Source organism: Salmo salar, chromosome ssa03 (genome assembly GCF_905237065.1).
Source record: "Salmo salar chromosome ssa03, Ssal_v3.1, whole genome shotgun sequence".
In the NCBI taxonomy this organism is placed as follows: Eukaryota; Metazoa; Chordata; class Actinopteri; order Salmoniformes; family Salmonidae; genus Salmo; species Salmo salar.
Genome location: NC_059444.1, coordinates 48,096,110 through 48,115,177, shown reverse-complemented (window position 1 = coordinate 48,115,177; position 19,068 = coordinate 48,096,110). Strand labels below are relative to the sequence as shown.

The 19,068-nt window shown below is 42.1% G+C and overlaps 1 protein-coding gene across 2 annotated transcripts in view; it reads left to right on the top strand.

Annotated features, from left to right (window-relative positions):
* LOC106600633 (ras-related protein Rab-28) overlaps positions 1 to 19,068 on the top strand; it is a 56,612-nt gene that overhangs the window by 11,423 nt on the left and 26,121 nt on the right. For both annotated transcript variants that reach the window (XM_014192134.2, XM_014192135.2), the window contains exons 2-4: positions 7,553 to 7,649; positions 11,193 to 11,281; positions 13,805 to 13,934. In XM_014192134.2, coding sequence (XP_014047609.1) covers positions 7,553 to 7,649; positions 11,193 to 11,281; positions 13,805 to 13,934 — 316 coding nt within the window. The remainder of the gene's footprint in view (positions 1 to 7,552; positions 7,650 to 11,192; positions 11,282 to 13,804; positions 13,935 to 19,068) is intronic.

The following is a 19,068-nucleotide window of genomic DNA, read 5'->3' as shown; positions in this document are numbered from 1 at the left end:
TAGATTATCTTTATTACAATAGCCTACAGTTTTCTGGACATTTGGTTTTAATTATTGTGATAGGCTCATGTTTTACCGGTACGGTGTACCCCCACTGTTTATTTTGCCGGGACGCCGGACTGCTTTACTGTCATCCCTGAATACATCTCAAAATATATGCTCCAGTCTTCAATTCAGAATTGTTCAGAGGGAGATTTCCAAGGTGATCACCAGATCCATAAACTGCTTCGAAGATAGCATATTGGATTTAAATCTGTCATGAATCCTGTTAATCGTACCTGACCCGTAATCCAGATTACATGTGCTGTTGAAGAGATTTTCTGGAGAGTTTTGGACCGTAGTACTCTGGTTGTCTAATGTTACTTTGTTAGCCACTGGTTACAGGTAGGCCACACAGGTGTGTGTGTGTGTGTGTGTGTGTGGACTACACAATAATTAAGATGCTGTATTGCCTAGTACATGGTGGCCTAACACACTATCCTACATATGTTTAAAGCCTCTTTTCACATAATCAATGTTATAGGTCTAAGTTACAGGGAAATAATATGGGCCTATGCTGTTTACTCACGCAGGCATAACATTCAATGTATATAAAATTGTGCCTAGAATGTAAAGCTTGATTGTTGAGTAGGCAAAAAAGTGTAGCCTATATCTTAAAGCAAACCCTTCCTTGCTATATTCAAGAGTGAATGTTCTCATTTGACTCCCTGCTACACAAGCGGTGCTTTAACATGACAGCTGTGATCTTGCAGTAATGACCATTTCCTTCATATGAACCAGCAGGGGACAAGTCTCAGTCTGCCGAAATGGGATTGATCTCGTTCCAGATTGCATACACCTAAGACTCAAATGGCGCTTATGGATTTCTTAGGCTTACACTGAAAGCTTATCATTATTTTCTTCTATTACATTTGGAATTGAACCAACTGGGGTAGAAGTTTAGTAGGAAGAGGCATGGAGTTCTGCAGTGATAAAATGTTCAGGCGGCATCTGAATCGTTGTTGGGCTACTTGCTTGCTGTCAACACTGAGGCCAGTAATAAAACCAGTTACCATTATGGACACATTTTCTTTAAAACCAAAAAATATTTATTTGGAGATCAATTTTAATTTATCGGCAAATGTTTCATGAGACTGCTTGGTCTGCATGGTCATGATGCAGGTAACAGAAATGTACCAACGTTTCTCTTTGTCACAGCACAGACTGTTTGCAGCAAAGAGGTTGTCGTGGCAGCTGCAATGTTTCTTCTTCACTGCATCTCTGAATCCTCAAATGATTTGAGTGTGAATATACTGCGTTGATTTTAAGTGCATTTTGGCTTCACTAGCCTGTATTGAAAGACGTTCCTCCCCCTCAAAGAGAAACAAAATAAATAGAGCACTACATGTAGTTCTGCTGCTGGATACGTCATGTGTCTGCAGACTATTCGCCCATTGCACACGATAACGCGTTATGTAGTTTAGTCACCCAACCAACATATTTTGTTCATTTTAAAATCCGGCAGACGTCAACTTGGTTGTAAAACTGACTGTAAAACCCAGTCAGTTGATTATTGACAAGTTTTTCTAACACTTTTGATAAACAGGGAAAAGTAGAAATAGGCCTATAACAGTTAGGATCAGCTTGATCTCCCCCTTTTAATAAAGGACAAACCGTGGCTGCCTTCCAAGCAATGGGAACCTCCCCAGAAAGGAGAGACGGGCAGCAACCTTAAAGAAGAAAGGGTCTAAGCCATCTGACACGGATGGTTTTTTGGGGTCAAGTTTCAGGAACTCCTTTAGCACCTTGGACTCAGTAACTGCCTGCAGGGAGAAACGTTGTTGCTGGGCAGGGGAACAAGAGGGAGAAGCATCGGGGATAGTCACATTAGAAGGGGTGGGAGATGAGGAAATGTTGGACGGGTAAGGAGGCATGGCTGAGTCGAATAGGAATCCTGACTTAATGAGTTGGTGATTTAAAGAGCTCAGCCATGTGCTTCTTGTCAGTAACAACCACATAATCAACATTAAGGGACATGGGCAGCTGTGAGGAGGGGGGTTTATTCTCTAGGTCTTTAACCGTTTTCCATAACTTCTTGGGGTTAGATCACAGAGCGAGAACTGCTCCTTAAAGTAACTAACTTTGGCCTTCCGGATAGCCTGAGTGCACTTGCTTCTCATTTGCCTGGACGAGAGCCAGTCAGCCTGAGTGTGCGTGTGCCGAGCCTTTCGCCAAATGCAATTCTTGTGGTGGAGTAACTCTGCAAGATCAGTGGCTGAACCTGTTTTTTAATTATAATTTTCTTTATGGGGGCGTGTTTTATCAATACCCCTGAAAATATCAAAAAAGAAGGTCCAAGTGTCTTTGACAGAGGGGATCAAGTTGATCCTATACCATATTAGAGGCCAGTTTATGAAGGAAAGCTTGCTCATTAAAGTTTTTTTTTTAGCAAGCGTCTATGACCAATCAGGACAGGACGTTTCACTGAGCAGCCATTCATAACACAGGCTGTAAAACAGTGATCACAGTAAACCCCAGACTTGATACCTATCAGAATTATTTGAGAGGATAACATCGAGGAGAGTAGCCTTTTCTGGGTGTTTGGAGTCATACCTTGTGGGATTGGTAATAATTTGAGATGTATTTAGGGAGTCCCATTGCTTTAGGACTTGGTCAGGTGGTTTAAGCTTGTCCCGATTTAGGTCACCTAGCAGGACAAATTCAGAATTAGTGTAAGGGTCCAGGAGAGCACTTAGGGCAGGTAGAGTACAGGCCGGTGCTGATGGACGGTAGCATACAGCAACAGTCAACAAATAGCTATTTGAAAGTTTAATTCTTAAAACCAGCAAATCACCAAGTCTGTCCCCAAACAATTTGGAGACAACCGAGCACTGCAGGTGATCCTTGGTAAAGATTGCCACTCCCCCACCTTTGGAAGATCTGTCTTGCCGAAAAATATTATAACCAGAAAGGTTAACATCAGTATTCAAAACACTCTTCCTTAATTAACCACGTCTCAGTAATGACCAACACATCTGGATTGGAGCTGTGAACCCACACTTTCAATTGATCCATTTTAGGTAATAAGCTTCAAGTGTTAATGTACAGAAAACCATTGAGCTTGAAACACACTCAACAAGTTGACTTTTTCAGACCTTTTCTTCAATTCAAGATTTTAGATTCACAGGCTTAAGTTTAATGAATATATAAGGACACCGCAACCTATGTTGAAATAGCCAAGGGTATCAAATTAAAATCTGTCCGTCTGGGTAAGTCTCCAACAGCTTTCCACATCTGGATTGTACAACATGTATGTGTATGTGACCAAAAAAAATTGATTTGAACAGATTTAAGTCAATTGTAACTCGGCCACTCTAACATTCACTGTCTTCTTGGTAAGCAACTCCAGTGTAGATTTGACCTTGTGTTTTTAGGTTATTGTCCTGCTGAAAGGTGAATTTGTCTCTGAGTCTGTTGGAAAGCAGACTAAATCAGGTTTTCCTCTAGGATTTTGCCTGTGCTTAGCTCTTTTTTTTTTCTTCTTCTTCTTCTTTTTTTATCCTGAAACTCCCCAGTCCTTAACGATTTACAAGCATACCCATAACATAATGCAGCCACCACTCTGCCTGAAAATATGGCGCATGATACACTGTTGTATTGGATTTGCCCCAGCATAACACTTTGCTGGGGCAACATAACACTTAACACTCTTTTTCAGTATTACTTTGGTGCATTGTTGCAAACAGGATGCATGTTTTGGATTTAAAAAAAATTCTATACAGGTTTCCTTTTCAATCTATCAATTAGGTTAGTATTGTGCAGTAACTACAATGTTGTTGATCCATCCTCAGTTTTCTCCTATCACAGCCATTAAACTCTAACTCTTTTTAAGTCACCATTGGCCTCATGGTGAAATCCCTGAGTGGTTTCCTTCCTCTCCGGCAACTGAGTTTGGAAGGACGCCTGTATCTTTGTAGTGACTGGGTGTATTGATTCACCATCCAAAGTGTAATTAATAACATCACCATGCTCAAAGTGATATTACATTTCTGCTTATTTCTACCAATAGGTGCCTTTCTTTGCGAGGCATTGGAAAACCTCCCTGGTCTTTGTAGTTGATCTGTATTTGAAATTCACTGCTCGACTGAGGGGGACCATACAGATACGTTTTGTCACATGCACAAGTACAGTGAAATGCCTTTCTTGCAAGCTCCAAACCCAATGATGCAGTAATCAATCAATGCAATACTAAAAATAACATAAGGTACAACAAACAACACAAGAAATACAAATAAGAACACGAGAATGTAGATAAGCATAATATATACAGGGTCAGTCTGTTCCAAATACCATATTTACAATGTGCAGTGATACTGGAGTGATGGAGGTAAATACTGTAGGTATAGGAGTAAGGTGACTAGGCATCAGGATATATGCTGAACAGAGTAGCAGCAGCATATATGATTTTAAGTGTGTGTGAGCAAATTATTAAGTTTGTGCGTGTGGAATGTTTGGAGTGTTAGTGTGCGTGAGTATGTAGAGTCCTGTGTGTGTGCATAGACGATGCAAAAATAAAAGGGTCAACATTGTTAGCTATTTAGCAGCCTTATTGTTTTGGAATAGAAGCTGTTCAGGAGCCTGTTGGTGTCAGACTTGAGATTGAATATATCTGTAAACACTCCAGCCAGCTGGTCTGCGCATGCTCTGAGGATGTGGCTAGGGATACTGTCTGGGCCGGGAGCCTAGTAATGGTTAACACACTTAATTCAATGTCTTAATTACGTCGGCCATGGAGAACGAGAGCCCACAGTCCTTGGTAGTGGGCCGTGTCAGTGGCACTGTGTGATCCTCAAAGCGGGCGAAGAAGGTGTTAAGCTTGTCCGGGAGCAAGACGTTGGTGTCTGCATCGTGGTTGCTTTTTCCTTTGTAATCCATGATTATCTGTAGACCCTGCCACATACGTCTCGTGTCTGATCCGTTGAATTTCGACACCGCTTTGTCTGATTGCTTTACGGATGGAATAATGAAACTGTTTGTATTCAACCATATTCCCAGTCACCTTGCCATGGTTAAATGCAGGGGTTCATGCTTTCAGTTTTGCACAAATGCTGCCACTGTCCACGGTTTTTGGTTTGGGTAGATTTTAATAGTCACAGTGGGAACAACACTTCCTGATGAACTCTGTCCGTGTGTCCGCCAATGTTATTCTCTGAGGCAACCCGGAACATGTCCCAGTCCGCGTGATCAAAGCAATCTTGAAGCAATTGGACAGACCAGCGTTTAATAGACCTTAGCACTGGTACTTCCTGTCTGAGTTTCTACCTATAGGAATGGAGTCGTGATCTCAGTCATTCAAAGGTATTTATAAAGTCCTTTTTTACATCAGCAGATACATACAGAAACCCAGCCTAAAACCCCAAACAGCAAGCAATGGTGGCTAGGAAAAACTCCCTAGAAAGGCTGGAACCTAGAGAGGAACCAGGCTATGAGGGGTTGCCAATCCTCTTCTGGTTGTTCCGGGTGAAGTACATAGCCACTTAAGGCCAGATTGTTCTTCAAGATGTTCAAATGTTCATAGACCACCAGCAGGGCCAAATAATAATAATCACAGTGGTTGTAAAGGGTGCAACAGGTCAGTACCTCAGGAGTAAATGTCAGTTGGCTTTTCCTAGCCAAGCATTGAATTTGAGACAGCAGGTGCGGTAGAGAGCAACAGCAGGTCCGGGACAAGATGGCACATCCGGTGAACAGGTCAGGGTTCCCTAGCCGCTGGCAGAACATTTGAAACTGGAGCAGCAGCAAGACCAGGTGAACTGGGGACAGCCAGGAGTAATCAGGCCAGGTCTTGGAGCAGCCTCTGGGATGAGTTCAATTGCCCTGGGGTGTACGAACAAAGGATGCAGTTTGAGAAAGTCGTATTTCTGGTCGTAATGCTGGTGATTTACCGCCGCTCTGATATCGGCTGTATGTAATAACACGAAAATGTTCTGGGCTAATAATGGAAGAAATAATACAGAAAAAAAACAAAATACTGCAAAGTTGCTTAGAAGCAGAGCTGCCATGTCTGTTGGCGCCATGTGAACGAGGGCAGTACTGTTGCCAGTTAAGATTCTCTCAATGGTGCAGCTGTATAACTTTTTGAGGATTTGAGGGCCCATGCCAAACCTTTTCAACCTCTTGAGGGGGGAAGAGGTGTTGTCTCGCTGTCTTCACGACCTTGCACGTGTGGACCACTTTTATGTCCTTAGTGATTTGGACATCGAGGAACTTGAAGCTCTAGACCCGTTCCACTGCAGCACGCCCCCCGCAGGGTGGGGAATTAACACCAGCCACCAGCCAAATGCTGGTAGATTTTAGTATTGGCTGGTAGAATTGACTGGTGGTTGCACAAAACATTTGGGAGCAGTTTGTGTGTGTGTCAGCCAGCACTGGAAGACAGAATCTCAGTGTTACAGTGGTGAAAAGCGGGGTGGGGTACAGCATAAGAGAACATGTGTCTGGTACAAATTTGTAGAGGCAGGTAAAATTTGGGTGGCCACCAGCAACTGCGGCTGGTGAACCAAAAAGTATATTTCCCACCCTGCCCTCCTGTGGGGTTCAGAGATGAGGTAGTCATTAAAAAGTAATGTTAAACACTTATTGCACACAGTGAGTCCATGCAACCTTATTATGTGACTTGTTAATCACATTTTTACTTTAACATATTTAGGCTTGCTATAACAAAAGGGTTTAAATACTTCAGATTTATAAACAGTTTGAAGAACGTAATTCCACTTTGACATTTTCAGGTATTGTGTGGTAAAAATGGAACATTTTATGTTCAGGCTGTAACACAACAATTTGTGGAGTGAATACTTTCTGAAGGCGCTCTATGTAGATAGCAGGTTTAATTGTAGTCCCCTGTGCGTTCCATTTTGGTGTGTTCCGTATGACGTTTCTTTTATTTTTGACATATTGCTGGCATAACTTGAAATATCTCTGAAAATAAATGGTGGTAGATTGTCACATAAGTGAATGTAAAGAAACAATTCATAAAAAATTATATAACCTTTAGTGATATTCAAATAGTAAATACAATGGAAGCTCCACTGTTTCAATATTCCTCCATATTTATGTAAGCACATTGCTCTAAAGATAGCTAATCCATCAAAATGAATTAAACATGGCATGTCAAGTCTATTTTATGTGAATCACATTGTTTTCAGACAAGCCTAACTTGAGTGACATGGAGTTTTGGATTTCTTGTGGCGATTAGTGGCTGTAGTTCAGATGCATGCCTTGTCTACCAAAACACCTGTTTTATTTGTTACAGTTGGGCTTTGACAGTTTTCTAGACAGCAGTGGGTAATTGCTTTAGCTCATCTCATACTAATTACAATGGCTAGGATAAACGTCATCCCAAACAGTTATCTTTTTTTTATTTATTGAGAAAAGTCATAGGCCCACGTTATTTGCAGTTATGGAATAGGCCTAGTTGTCAAACAGAACACCACTCCAACACTCAAGCTTGTTCATAAGGCTTGAATTCAATTAATTTAGTCGTTCGCTTAGCATGATTTCTCTCTGTTTTCAGACGTCACTCGCCACCAGGTTTGCACAGGAGGCCTTTGGGAAACAATACAAACAAACCATTGGCCTTGATTTCTTTCTGAAGAGAATAACTCTGCCAGGTAAGACCCCTTCATCCTTTAAGATTGCCGGCCTGCTCTGTACCACACCACAGATACAGGCATACATTTGCACATGCATGCACACACACGGTAACACACGCGCACAAGCTGAACTTTACCTGTTATAGGCACACTGATCAAATCAAAGTTTATTTGCGCCGTGCGCCCTGAAATGCTTACTTACAGGCTCTAACCAATAGTGCAAAAAAGGTATTAGGTGAACAATAGGTAGGTAAAGAAATAAAACAACAGCAAAAAGACAGGCTATATACTATAGCGAGTCTATAAAAGTAGCAAGGATACATACAGACACTGGTTTTCATGTAGTATGTACATGAATGTATAGTTAAAGTGACTATGCATATATGATAAACAGAGAGTAGCAGCAGCGTAAAAATAGGGGTTGGGGGGGGGGCACACAATGCAAATAGTCCGGGTAGCCATTTGATTACCTGTTCAGGAGTCTTATGGCTTGGGGGTAAAAACTGTTGAGAAGCCTCCGGTACCGCTTGCCATGCGGTAGTAGAGAGAACAGTCTATGACTGGGGTGGCTGGGGTCTTTGACAATTTTTAGGGCCTTCCTCTGACACCGCCTGGTGTAGAGGTCCTGGATGGCAGGCAGCTTAGCTCCAGTGATGTACTGGGCCGTCCGTACGCACTAACCTCTGAAGTGCCTTGCGGTCAGAGGCCGAGCAATTGCTATACCAGGCAGTGATGCAACCAGTCAGGATGCTCTCGATGTTGCAGCTGTAGAACCTTTTGAGGATCTGAGGACCCATGCCAAATCTTTTTAGTTTCCTGAGGGGGAATAGGCTTTGTCGTGCCTTCTTCACGACTGTCTTGGTGTGTTTGGACCATTCTAGTTTGTTGTTGATGTGGACACCAAGGAACTTGACTCTCTCAACCTGCTCCACTACAGCCCCGTCGATGAGAATGGGGGCGTGCTCGGTCCTCCTTTTCCTGTAGTCCACAATCATCTCCTTAGTCTTGGTTACATTGAGGGATAGGTTGTTATTCTGGCCCCACCCAGCCAGGTCTCTGACCTCCTCCCTATAGGCTGTCTCGTCATTGTCGGTGATCAGGCCTACCACTGTTGTGTCATCTGCAAACTTAATGATGTTGTTGGAGTCATGCCTGGCCATGCAGTCGTGGGTGAACAGGGAGTACAAGAGGGGACTAAGCATGCACCCCTGAGGGGCCCCAGTGATGAGGATCAGTGAGGCAGATGTGTTGTTGCCTACCCTTACCGGGGGAAGCCCGTCAGGAAGTCCAGGATAAAGTTGCAGAGGGAGGTGTTTAGTCCCAGGGTCCTTAGCTTAGTGATGAGCTTAGTGGGCACTATGGTGTTGAACGCTGAGCTGTAGTCAATGAACAGCATTCTCACATAGGTGTTCCTTTTGACCAGGTGGGAAAGGGAAGTGTGGCGTGCAATTGAGATTGCATCATCTGTGGATCTGTTGGGGCAGTATGCGAATTGGACTGGGTCTAGGTTTTCCGGCATGGTGTTGATGTGAGCCATGACCAGCCTTTCAAAGCACTTCATGGCTACTGACGTGAGTCCTACAGGGCGGTAATCATTTAGGCAGGTTACCTTCCAATTTCATAAAGTTTCACCATTTTGAATTGCATATTTAAAACAGTGCCAATGTATGCATGAGACTGCGAAAGTCTGCAAAGTAGCTCCATTCTTTTAATGACTAATAAAATAACATTTAAGCAAGGGTGGATTAAGTAATAAAATAAATATGGTAACATGAAAGTACTACATTCAGTCCTATATTCAGTTTCAGTTGGTAATAGTAGGAGAAAGGAAACCAATGTTTTAGTAGAGATGATTAGGCACACCTTCGTGAAACTTGGGAAGTGCAAGGCTTCAATGAGAAATCCCACAAATAACGCCAATCTTGTGATTTCGGTAAAACTAGTTGAACCATTACGACACGGCAAGATGGGGCTTATTCCGTAATCCATCTGCGTTAATATCGTAAATATAATAATAGTAAACGTTAGTTCTACACCAGAGTTGTTAAATGGAACATTTTCTGGGGGATTGGGTGTTGATGACCTGATGAAGAGAAGGGCTGGGTCTGCCATTTGGGTGGTCCTTCTGAGCTTCGTTAGGAGCCCCGCCTTCGACTGGGTGTATTGTGTGGGTTTCTGGGGCTTTCTGGGTCTCTCCAAGATGGGGTAGGGGGAGTATAGCTGGCGCTGGCCCCTCTCACCATGAAGGCTCGGCTTGTCAACTTAATGTATATTTTACAATGCCGGGAATGATGATGCGAGGCCGATTGGCGCACACACACAACAGCCTTTGTGTGTGCTTTTTTTAACAATACCTCTTCCAGATGTCTTGTCCGCTATATTGGTGTGGGGAGTGATTGACCTGTGATGGAAATTAACTTAATAATTTTAGCTAGTCTTGTCAATTCGATTTTTAGTGAAGATCATGCAAATTCTCAATGTCCGCTTTTGAAGCAAAATCTAAAATTGGCATTCATACTTTTCAAAATGGTAATGTTTTAAGTGTGTATTTATTGGGTTCCACTGAACTGTGCTAATAGCTAGCAAAGAATTCTAAGAACACAAATGGCCATTAACTCACCACATAAGCAGGAATACTTTGGGTCTGTCGAGTCAGCTTGAGTCTTTGAAGCACACACAAAGTTTGTCCGAGTGCAGAGGATAGGTGGAGATAGCTAGCATACTGTAACACCAAGGGCAGTTATTCATTGCACTCTTCAATATAGCTTTACATTGACACTGTATAGTTTAGATGTAGTCACTGTGAACACGCTTCCTTCCTCTGTGAAACGGGGACTTGTGTGGTGGGACTCCGCTCGTCCAGCCTTGTCCATACTGTATGCTCGGCTCGCCATCAGTGCTCTAGGCGAAGGAAGGGCCCTTATCACAACTCCTCACTGTCTGGTCCCGCCCTCCTTCTTTTCTCAACCACCACTTTCATTTTCCAGAGGAAGAAAATATTTATTTGGTTTTGTACCCTGTCTCTCGCTCTTTCCCACTCCCTACCTCCCTCCTAAATAATTTGGGACAGGAGTTTTCTTTTGCTTCTTGTTTTGTGTTTAGTTATCAGTATTTTTCTCAATGCCGTAAATATTTCTCCTCAGTCTTCTTGACTTGGGGGCATCAAGCTCATCACTGCACTTTCACCACCATATCAACATATTTCATCTGTAGCATAATAAACTGCATGGTTTCCCGTGTCGTAGTGGGAGGATCACACACCATATCCTCATATGACTCTAAATTTACTTCGATATGATGGTTATTATATCAATATTTGCACATAAAGGTGTTTCCACCACTGTTTATCACATAGTTAATTTGTCCGACACACAGAGATCCCACCATGTCCAACGAACTAATTTGTCGGCATTTATAAAATTGCACCAAAACTTCCTGTTTCCATCACAGCTGTTGTGATTATTTTGTATACTCTCTTAAAAACTGTGGATGGAAACGTTGTTAACGAAGTCCTTTTCATATTTTACTGAGTTTAAGTTTCTCAATTTTCTCTTCCCTCAGGCAACTTGAATGTTACTTTGCAAGTGTGGGATATTGGAGGTCAATCGATCGGAGGGAAAATGCTGGATAAATATGTCTACGGGGCTCAGGTACTATCTCACACATGCGCACACACACACACAAATTTTTTTGTTTTACTATCCTTGCGGGGACCAACAATTGTTTCCCATTCAAAATCCTATTTCCCTTAACCCTAAACGTAAGCCACAAATAGCCTTTTTCCTTGTGGGGACCGGTGAAATGTCCCCACTTGTCAGAATTCTCCTTGTTTTACTATCCTCGTGCTGACTTCTGGTCCCCACAAGGATAGTAAAACCAAAAGAACACACACAAAATCACACACTCAATAAACGCTGAGGTGGTCCATCGTTCTTCACGTTAGAGCTAATTTACATTGTAATAGGGTTTCCCTATTAGGCTTGGGTAATTAATACGCCTTTATGATTATTAATACGCCTTTATGATTATTATTATTATTAGTTTCGTTTTTGTTTACATAAAACATGGTACAGCAGCCAGCTTCAACGGCCTGGTTATTCCGAAGGACACATTTTGTGCTTTGCCATATGACTACTTCCGGTTTTACACCTGACAATACCTTTTGGATACGACAAATGGAGAGCGGTGAGGCTTGTCTGTTTACTCCCACACCGTTTGCACTTTTCTACTCAACTGCTTCCGGCTTTGAACTTATGCTGACAGTACTTACACAAAGTATTTTGATGAAGGGAGGGTGATGAGACCTAATTCCTAACCACTTTTACCACCCTCTTTTATTTTTTTTAAGCCCAGACACCTTTTGTGATACAGAGATAACCCAACCTCACCCCTATCCTGTTTGGCTGGGTGGACCGATCATAGTGTAGGCGTAGTGGCTCGGCTGTATGTTCTTAGAATGTCTCTCTGCATCTATTAACCTGTTGGTGACCCCTTCGTTCTCATCCCGTTAACGGGATTGATTTTGAAAACAGCCAGTGGAAAATCAGAGCGCCAAATTTAAAACAGCTAAAATCTCATAATTCCATTTTCTCAAACAATCAACTATTTTACACCATTTTAAAGATAAACTTCTCGTTAATCTAACCACATTGTCCGATTTCAAAAAGGCTTTACAGCAAAAGCATAAAATTAGATTGTTAGGACATAAACTTCACAAGAAACACCACACAGCCATTTTCCAAGCAACTAGATGCATCACAAAAACCCAAAACACAGCTAAATGAAGCACTAACCTTTGACGATCTTCATCAAATGACACTCATAGGACATTATGTTACACAATACATGTATGTTTTGCTCGATAAAGTTCATATTTATATCCAAAAACAGCATTTTACATTGGCGCAAAATGTTGAGAAATGTTTTCCCTCCAAACCATCCGGTGAATGAGCACACACAGTCCGTAAATTCTCATCGTAAACATTGATCAATATAGAAGTGTTATGCACAGAATTATAGATACACTTCTCCTAAATGCTACCGCTTTGTCAGATTTCAAAAAAGGTTCACGGCGAAAGCACAATTTGCAATAATCTGAGTACAGCCCAGATGACACTAACAACTAGCAAACAGAAACCTGCCATCTTGGAGTCAATAAAACTAAGAAATTACATTATAAATACTCACTTACCTTTGATTATCTTCATCAGAAGGCACTCCCAGGAATCCCAGCTCCACAATAAATGTTCGATAAAGTTCATATTTATTTCCAAATAATCAATTTTGTTTGAGCGTTAGGTTCACTAACCAAATCCACTACGCGTGTGCTTACTTAGTCCAGACAAAAAGTCAAAAAAGTTATACTACAGTTTGTAGAAACATGTCAAACGATCTATAGAATCAGTCTTTAGGTTGTTTTTATCATATACCTTGAATAAAATTCCAACCGGACCTATCCGTTCTCTTTTTAGGAGTGAATATGAACTCAGCTCGCTCCCAAGTCATTGCGCGTGACTTGAGCCCATGCCTTATAATGGGACACCAGTTTACCACAGCTGGTATTCCCTTCAAATTCACCATAGAATCTTCAAACACCGTTCTAAAGACTGCTGACATCTAGTGGAAGCTTTAGGAAGTGTAAAATGAACCCTAAGTCACTGTATACAGTCAAGGCAATCACTTGAAAAAACTCCAACCTCAGATTTTCCACTTCCTGCTTGACTTTTTCTCAGGTTTTTGCCTGTCATATGAGTTCTGTTATTCTCACAGACACCATTCAAACAGTTTTAGAAACTTCAGAGTGTTTTCTATCCAAATCTACTAATAATATGCATATTCTAGTTTCTGGGACAGCGTAGTAACCTGTTCAAATTGGGTACGTTTTTCATCCGGCCGCGAAAATACTGCCCCCTAGCCCTAAGAGGTTTTAACAGCGATATAGATCATCTTTAATCTCAGGCTAACTCCGAGAGAGCCGAGGAGGTGCCAACTCCTTGGGGACTGTGTGTAGAGGAGCAATTGACTTCTCTCAGACACTAGTGCCACCTACTGCTCACTTTCCCACATTCGACCTCTCTGGCATGTTTGTTCTCATCTTATGTCAAATTGAATTTCTTTTTGGAATGTTGTGATTAGGCTACACCATTTCGATTTTCTGTGGTATTGTTTTTCAGGGTGTTCTTCTAGTGTACGACATTACAAACTACCAGAGCTTTGAGAATCTGGAGGACTGGTACGGCATGGTCAAGAAGGCCAATGAAGAGGCAGACGTCCAGCCTGTGGTCTCACTGGTGGGAAACAAAAGTCGGTATTTAAAACATCTTTCTGACACACACACACTAGTTCTATTCCTTTCTTCTGCTCATAGGCCACACTCTTATGAGGCTAAAGCAGACGAGTCAACCATAATGTATAAACGCAGAGAGCTGTGAAGAGAATGCCATTTACAATGCAGTAAAGAAAATCACTAGTTGCTCTGCCGGCTAAATGTTTTATTCATGCTTTTATACACTGCATACATTTGTAGTACACCACAACCATATTACTGTATCCAGCTCTATTTTGCGAGCCACTGGAAATTGATTTGTCTATTGGGGCTGTTGATTATTCACTTCCCGTTCTGTCTCCACTCCTCTGCACTTTGTGGTGTGTAAGATAGCTAGGTGAGGAAAAATGTACTTACTATGACTAGAGAATGACAGAGAATCGGCCCTTCTCTATCGGCTTTGCATATAGACCCTTTACATAGCAAAACTGCTGCTATGTCAAACACCACTCACCATCTGAGCCATGAGCACTGCACAATGCCGAGGAATGTCTAGCTCGGAAAATCAGTGACAAGCTATCTTTTTCTTCAACCGAAAGGTGCAGTATTGACAAATGGATGAATTGACACAGTGACGAAAATCAAACTCCTGTTGCAATTTTTTGTTTGTTTTGTTAATTCACTAATAATAAGGCTTGTGTCAGGACATGCAATAAGCAAGCTAGCTAGCTATGTGACCAGCAAAGATTATGATAACTAGCTAACTCTTTCATCTGTGGTGTTAGCTAGCTAGCTATAATAGCCACTATGCTAGCTATAATAGCCACTGTGCTGGCTATAATAGCCACTGTGCTGGCTATAATAGCCACTGTGCTGGCTATAATAGCCACTGTGCTGGCTATAATAGCCACTGTGCTGGCTATAATAGCCACGGTGCTGGCTATAATGGCCACGGTGCTGGCTATAATGGCCACGGTGCTGGCTATAATAGCCACTGTGCTAGCTAGCTGGCTAGGTAATTGTACAGCTAAGGTATCAGATAGGAGCCAATGTAGCTAGCTAATAGTGATGGGCATTCCGGCTCTTTTCAGTGAGCCAGCTCGTTCGGGTCAGCTCACCAAAAAGAGTCAAACAGTTTGCGGTACTTTGACTATGATTGGTGTTAAAACAATTCTACCTTAACCACAATGTATTTAAAATACATTGGTTTGTTATGAAAAAGAATGCTATTAAACATTTGCATTTAAAACTTTTTAATGTATATAAACAAAGTGCATATAAATCTAACCATTCAAACCATTCGAAACGAATACAATCTGAACAGTATAATAGACTATTGCACCATATCAAAGAGAAATAAATACCAATTTGCAAAACTGCAGCATCCCACAAATTGAAATAAATGTAATAAAGAAGAATGCTATTACACATGTGCATTTAAAGTATAACTTTTTTAATGTATATAAACAAAGTGCATGTAAATGTAACAATTCAAAACGAATACAATCTGAACAACATAATAATAGAATATTGCACGATATCAAAGAAAAATAAATAATGTGCAAAACTGCAGCATCCCACTTAAAACATTAAACTGGTCCCTATTCTCTCTCTTCTTTATTGCCATGTTATAACCAGCAGCACACAGCAATGCTGACCATATTTTGCTTTTGGAGGGGCTCCTCCAAATAGGATCGGACCTCCATTATGGCGTCTGCTGAGGGATTCCTTCGTGCTGCATCCCCAGTTGCTCTCTCGTCACACGGCATCCAAACAGCAGACGTTTGTGGCACTACTGCTGGTGCTTCTGCTCCGTCTGATCCCTCTTCTTCCTGGTGCCTGAGCCAGCTGACTGCTGGGGCTGTCCCTCCCTCCTGCTGAGGTTATTCTTTGAAGAGCCTCATCAATCGCTCTGGCCGAGTTGTTTAGAGATGCGTTCCTGACACCGAAAAAAAGATTTTTTTTCCTGATCACAGAAAATGACAAAAAATAGACTAATAAAAGTCTCAAGTGGAAGGCAAACAGATTGTCATCTGTAGCACCATAGACTCCACTGATCAGCCAAAACAAGCTCAATAACTTAATGAATGCACACACTCTTATTGAAAATAAATTTATTTGAATGGTAAATCATAATCATTATTTTGTTATGTAGTTAGATTGGCGTTAATGCATAAAGGCTGTCTCTGGGAAAATTTCCCATTCAATATCATAACATTTTGATATCGGCCTAAAATGTCGGCCATCTGCCTCTTTGACGACCACAATCAGTATCGGCCCTAAAAAAATAAAAAATAAATTTTCTAACTACGACTGTGATATGTGGTTGTCTCACCTAGTGATCTTAGTGCATTCATCGTAACTGGATAAGAGCGTCTGATAAATGACTAAAATGTAAATGTGTTGCTACCGATAATACCAGATAGGCCAATATCATAACATTTTGATATCGGCCTAAAATTGTTAGGGCTCAAGCTAATTATTGTGTTACTATTAAGCTAATTGATAGTGAGGAGCAGGGTCTCCGTAGGCGATGGGATGTTTGCATGCTCTGGGAAGTGACCCTCTGTCATTTAAGACCCTCATCCAGTGGCTATGGGGCCCCCTCCTTTTACTCTAACTCAATCCCCCTGTCCTCCAACCTCCCAGCCCGGACACCACTTTGGATGAGGAGAGAATCTTAGATGGTAACCAGACAACACCCCCATTCTCCCCCAGTCCGCCCCACTCGAAAATAAAGACTAATACTGATGACTCTCTTTTCAACATCCCCTCTGACAGATGGGGATGCGCCTCTGTATTTAGGCTACATTTTGTATACTACCGGTGTGTGTAAGTGTGTTTATGTATTTAAGCAGCGTATACCCCACTGTCAGGGTCCCCCCCTCACTCACTCACTCACTCACACAGTCAGTCAGTCAGTCTGCTCTTCATGGCCATATTGGTGAGAATCGCCCATATGAGATTTTTCTGCTCCTACAGTCCGCAAAGAAAAACAAACAAAATCCCACACAGATTGCCCTACCAGGAGCAATCAATTACCTAGCGAGACTTTATGAATCTCTGAATCCTCTCACAGACTGTTTTTTCACAGGGCATGAAGAGAGACTTAGTCTAGCGATCTTGTGGGAATTGCCCACACAGACGTTTCTGTTTTTCTATTATTTTTGTTTTTATTTTTACCAAGTGCCCGCCTGTCACCCAGTTACAATGAATGGAACAAAAAATATACACCATTCTTGGGGGGGGTATTGAGATTTTGTGTTGTAGGTTCCCATGAAATCCAAATGAGTGAAGCAGCCGCCAATCCTCAGACCATGTTTATGACATCTGTAATGGAATGACAAACCTAACCAGGCGTTTTATAGCAACACCATCTGCACTATACAAATGTATGTCCACGAGAGGGCATGTCTTCTGGGAGATCCCTTCTCTCTCTCTTAACTACTGACATTTTAGTATTTCCCTTCATCATTCCCTCACTTATCAAATATGCAGTACTAGTGCGTTATTGACTCACGAGTTGCTTTTGGATGTCTACACTATCCTGTATGAACAATCTGAGAGGGTAAATCTTTAAAAATGACAGTATGACCCCCACCATTTATTCTTACCTATGCAGTGCTTTTGAGACAGACGCTAATAAGACCCCCCCTTCAGCTTTGCCAAACCGCAGTATACTAATTGAGCTTGTAAACTAAACTGATGTTCTTATTTAGTATGCTGCTGTTCCCTCCTTTTTACCCTGGCCTGACTGACCGCCCTTCTGTGCCATTTGGCAAGTGGGGAACAGCCTCCCCATTCTTCTGCTTAACACGGCCGTGTAGGGATAAGTTTGCTTGTTAAGCTCGGCGTTGTGCACCCTTTGCTCTCCACATGCTGCCCAGACCCTTATGTTAAATAATGGCACTACTTGTAACAATTCAGGGAGGAATCCAATGAAATATTTTATTGAGGACACCCACACAGAAACACGGACACAGAAACACACACAGAGAAACAGAGTGGCACTCAAAAACATAGACACAAACACTTGCAGAGGGTGGGGTTTGCTGGGTAAGCATGGGTAATGGAAGAATGCTAAGCTCATGCTCTGTATAAACATACTATAATAGTTTATTTCAGCTCGGCCCAGTTTAACACCGTATGGTACAAAGTATCCTCTCCGGAAAATGTAGACTTCATATCCATGCACTCACGAAGTAGTGTTTTCCTATATTATTAAAAGTTATGTTTGATATTTTATTAGTTTTACTGTCATACATCTTGAATTACTGAATGATAGTTGGGCTATTTAGAGACCTGTGGTTTGTGTAGAGAAAGGCGTCGTGCTGTGTGAGGACATGATGTAAATGTTTTCATCTCTAGGTGAAAGATGGCACCATTAAATAAATGATCCGGTACTTTTGTATACTTTTTAGCTAGTATTTCTGAAAGTAGCGCACACGAGCCGAAAGTGGTCTCCGAAAATTCCATACTATGTCACATATGTGCACCACGTCATTGCCCTCTCTCTCTCTCTCGCTCTGCTGTGTGTGCATCTTGCTAGCTGTCACTAAAATGGCGAGGGGCTGAAGCTCATTTGCTAGAACTCTAATTGCTAGGGGGCTGGTCCAAATGTTGGGAAAATGGCGAGGCACAGCTTCCAGGAAGATGGTTGTTTCAAACTTGCTTCTGCCCATAGATTATGCATGTAAGAATGCTGTTCATTGACTACAAGATCAGCACAAAGCTCAGGACCCTGGCACTGAAACCTTCCTCTGCAACTGGATCCTGGCCTTTCTAACAGGCCGCCCCCAGGCGGTGAGGTTAAGCAACAACACATCCGCCACGCTGACCATGTGCGCATTCCACTCCTGTACTCCCTATTCACCCACGACTGCTTCGCCACGCACGACTCCAACACCAACATAAAGTTTGCTGATGACACGACGTGGTAGGACTGATCACTGACAATGATGAAGCAGCCTATAGGGACAAAGTCAGAGACCTGGCAGTGTGGTGCCAGGACAACAACCTCTCCCTCAACGTCAGCAAGACAAAGGAGCTGATCGTGGACTACAGAAAACGGAGGGGCGAGCAGGCCCCCATCCATATCGATGGAACTGCAGAGGAGCAGGTTGAGAGTTTCAAGTACCTCAGTGTCCACATTTTCTAAGGAATTAACATGGT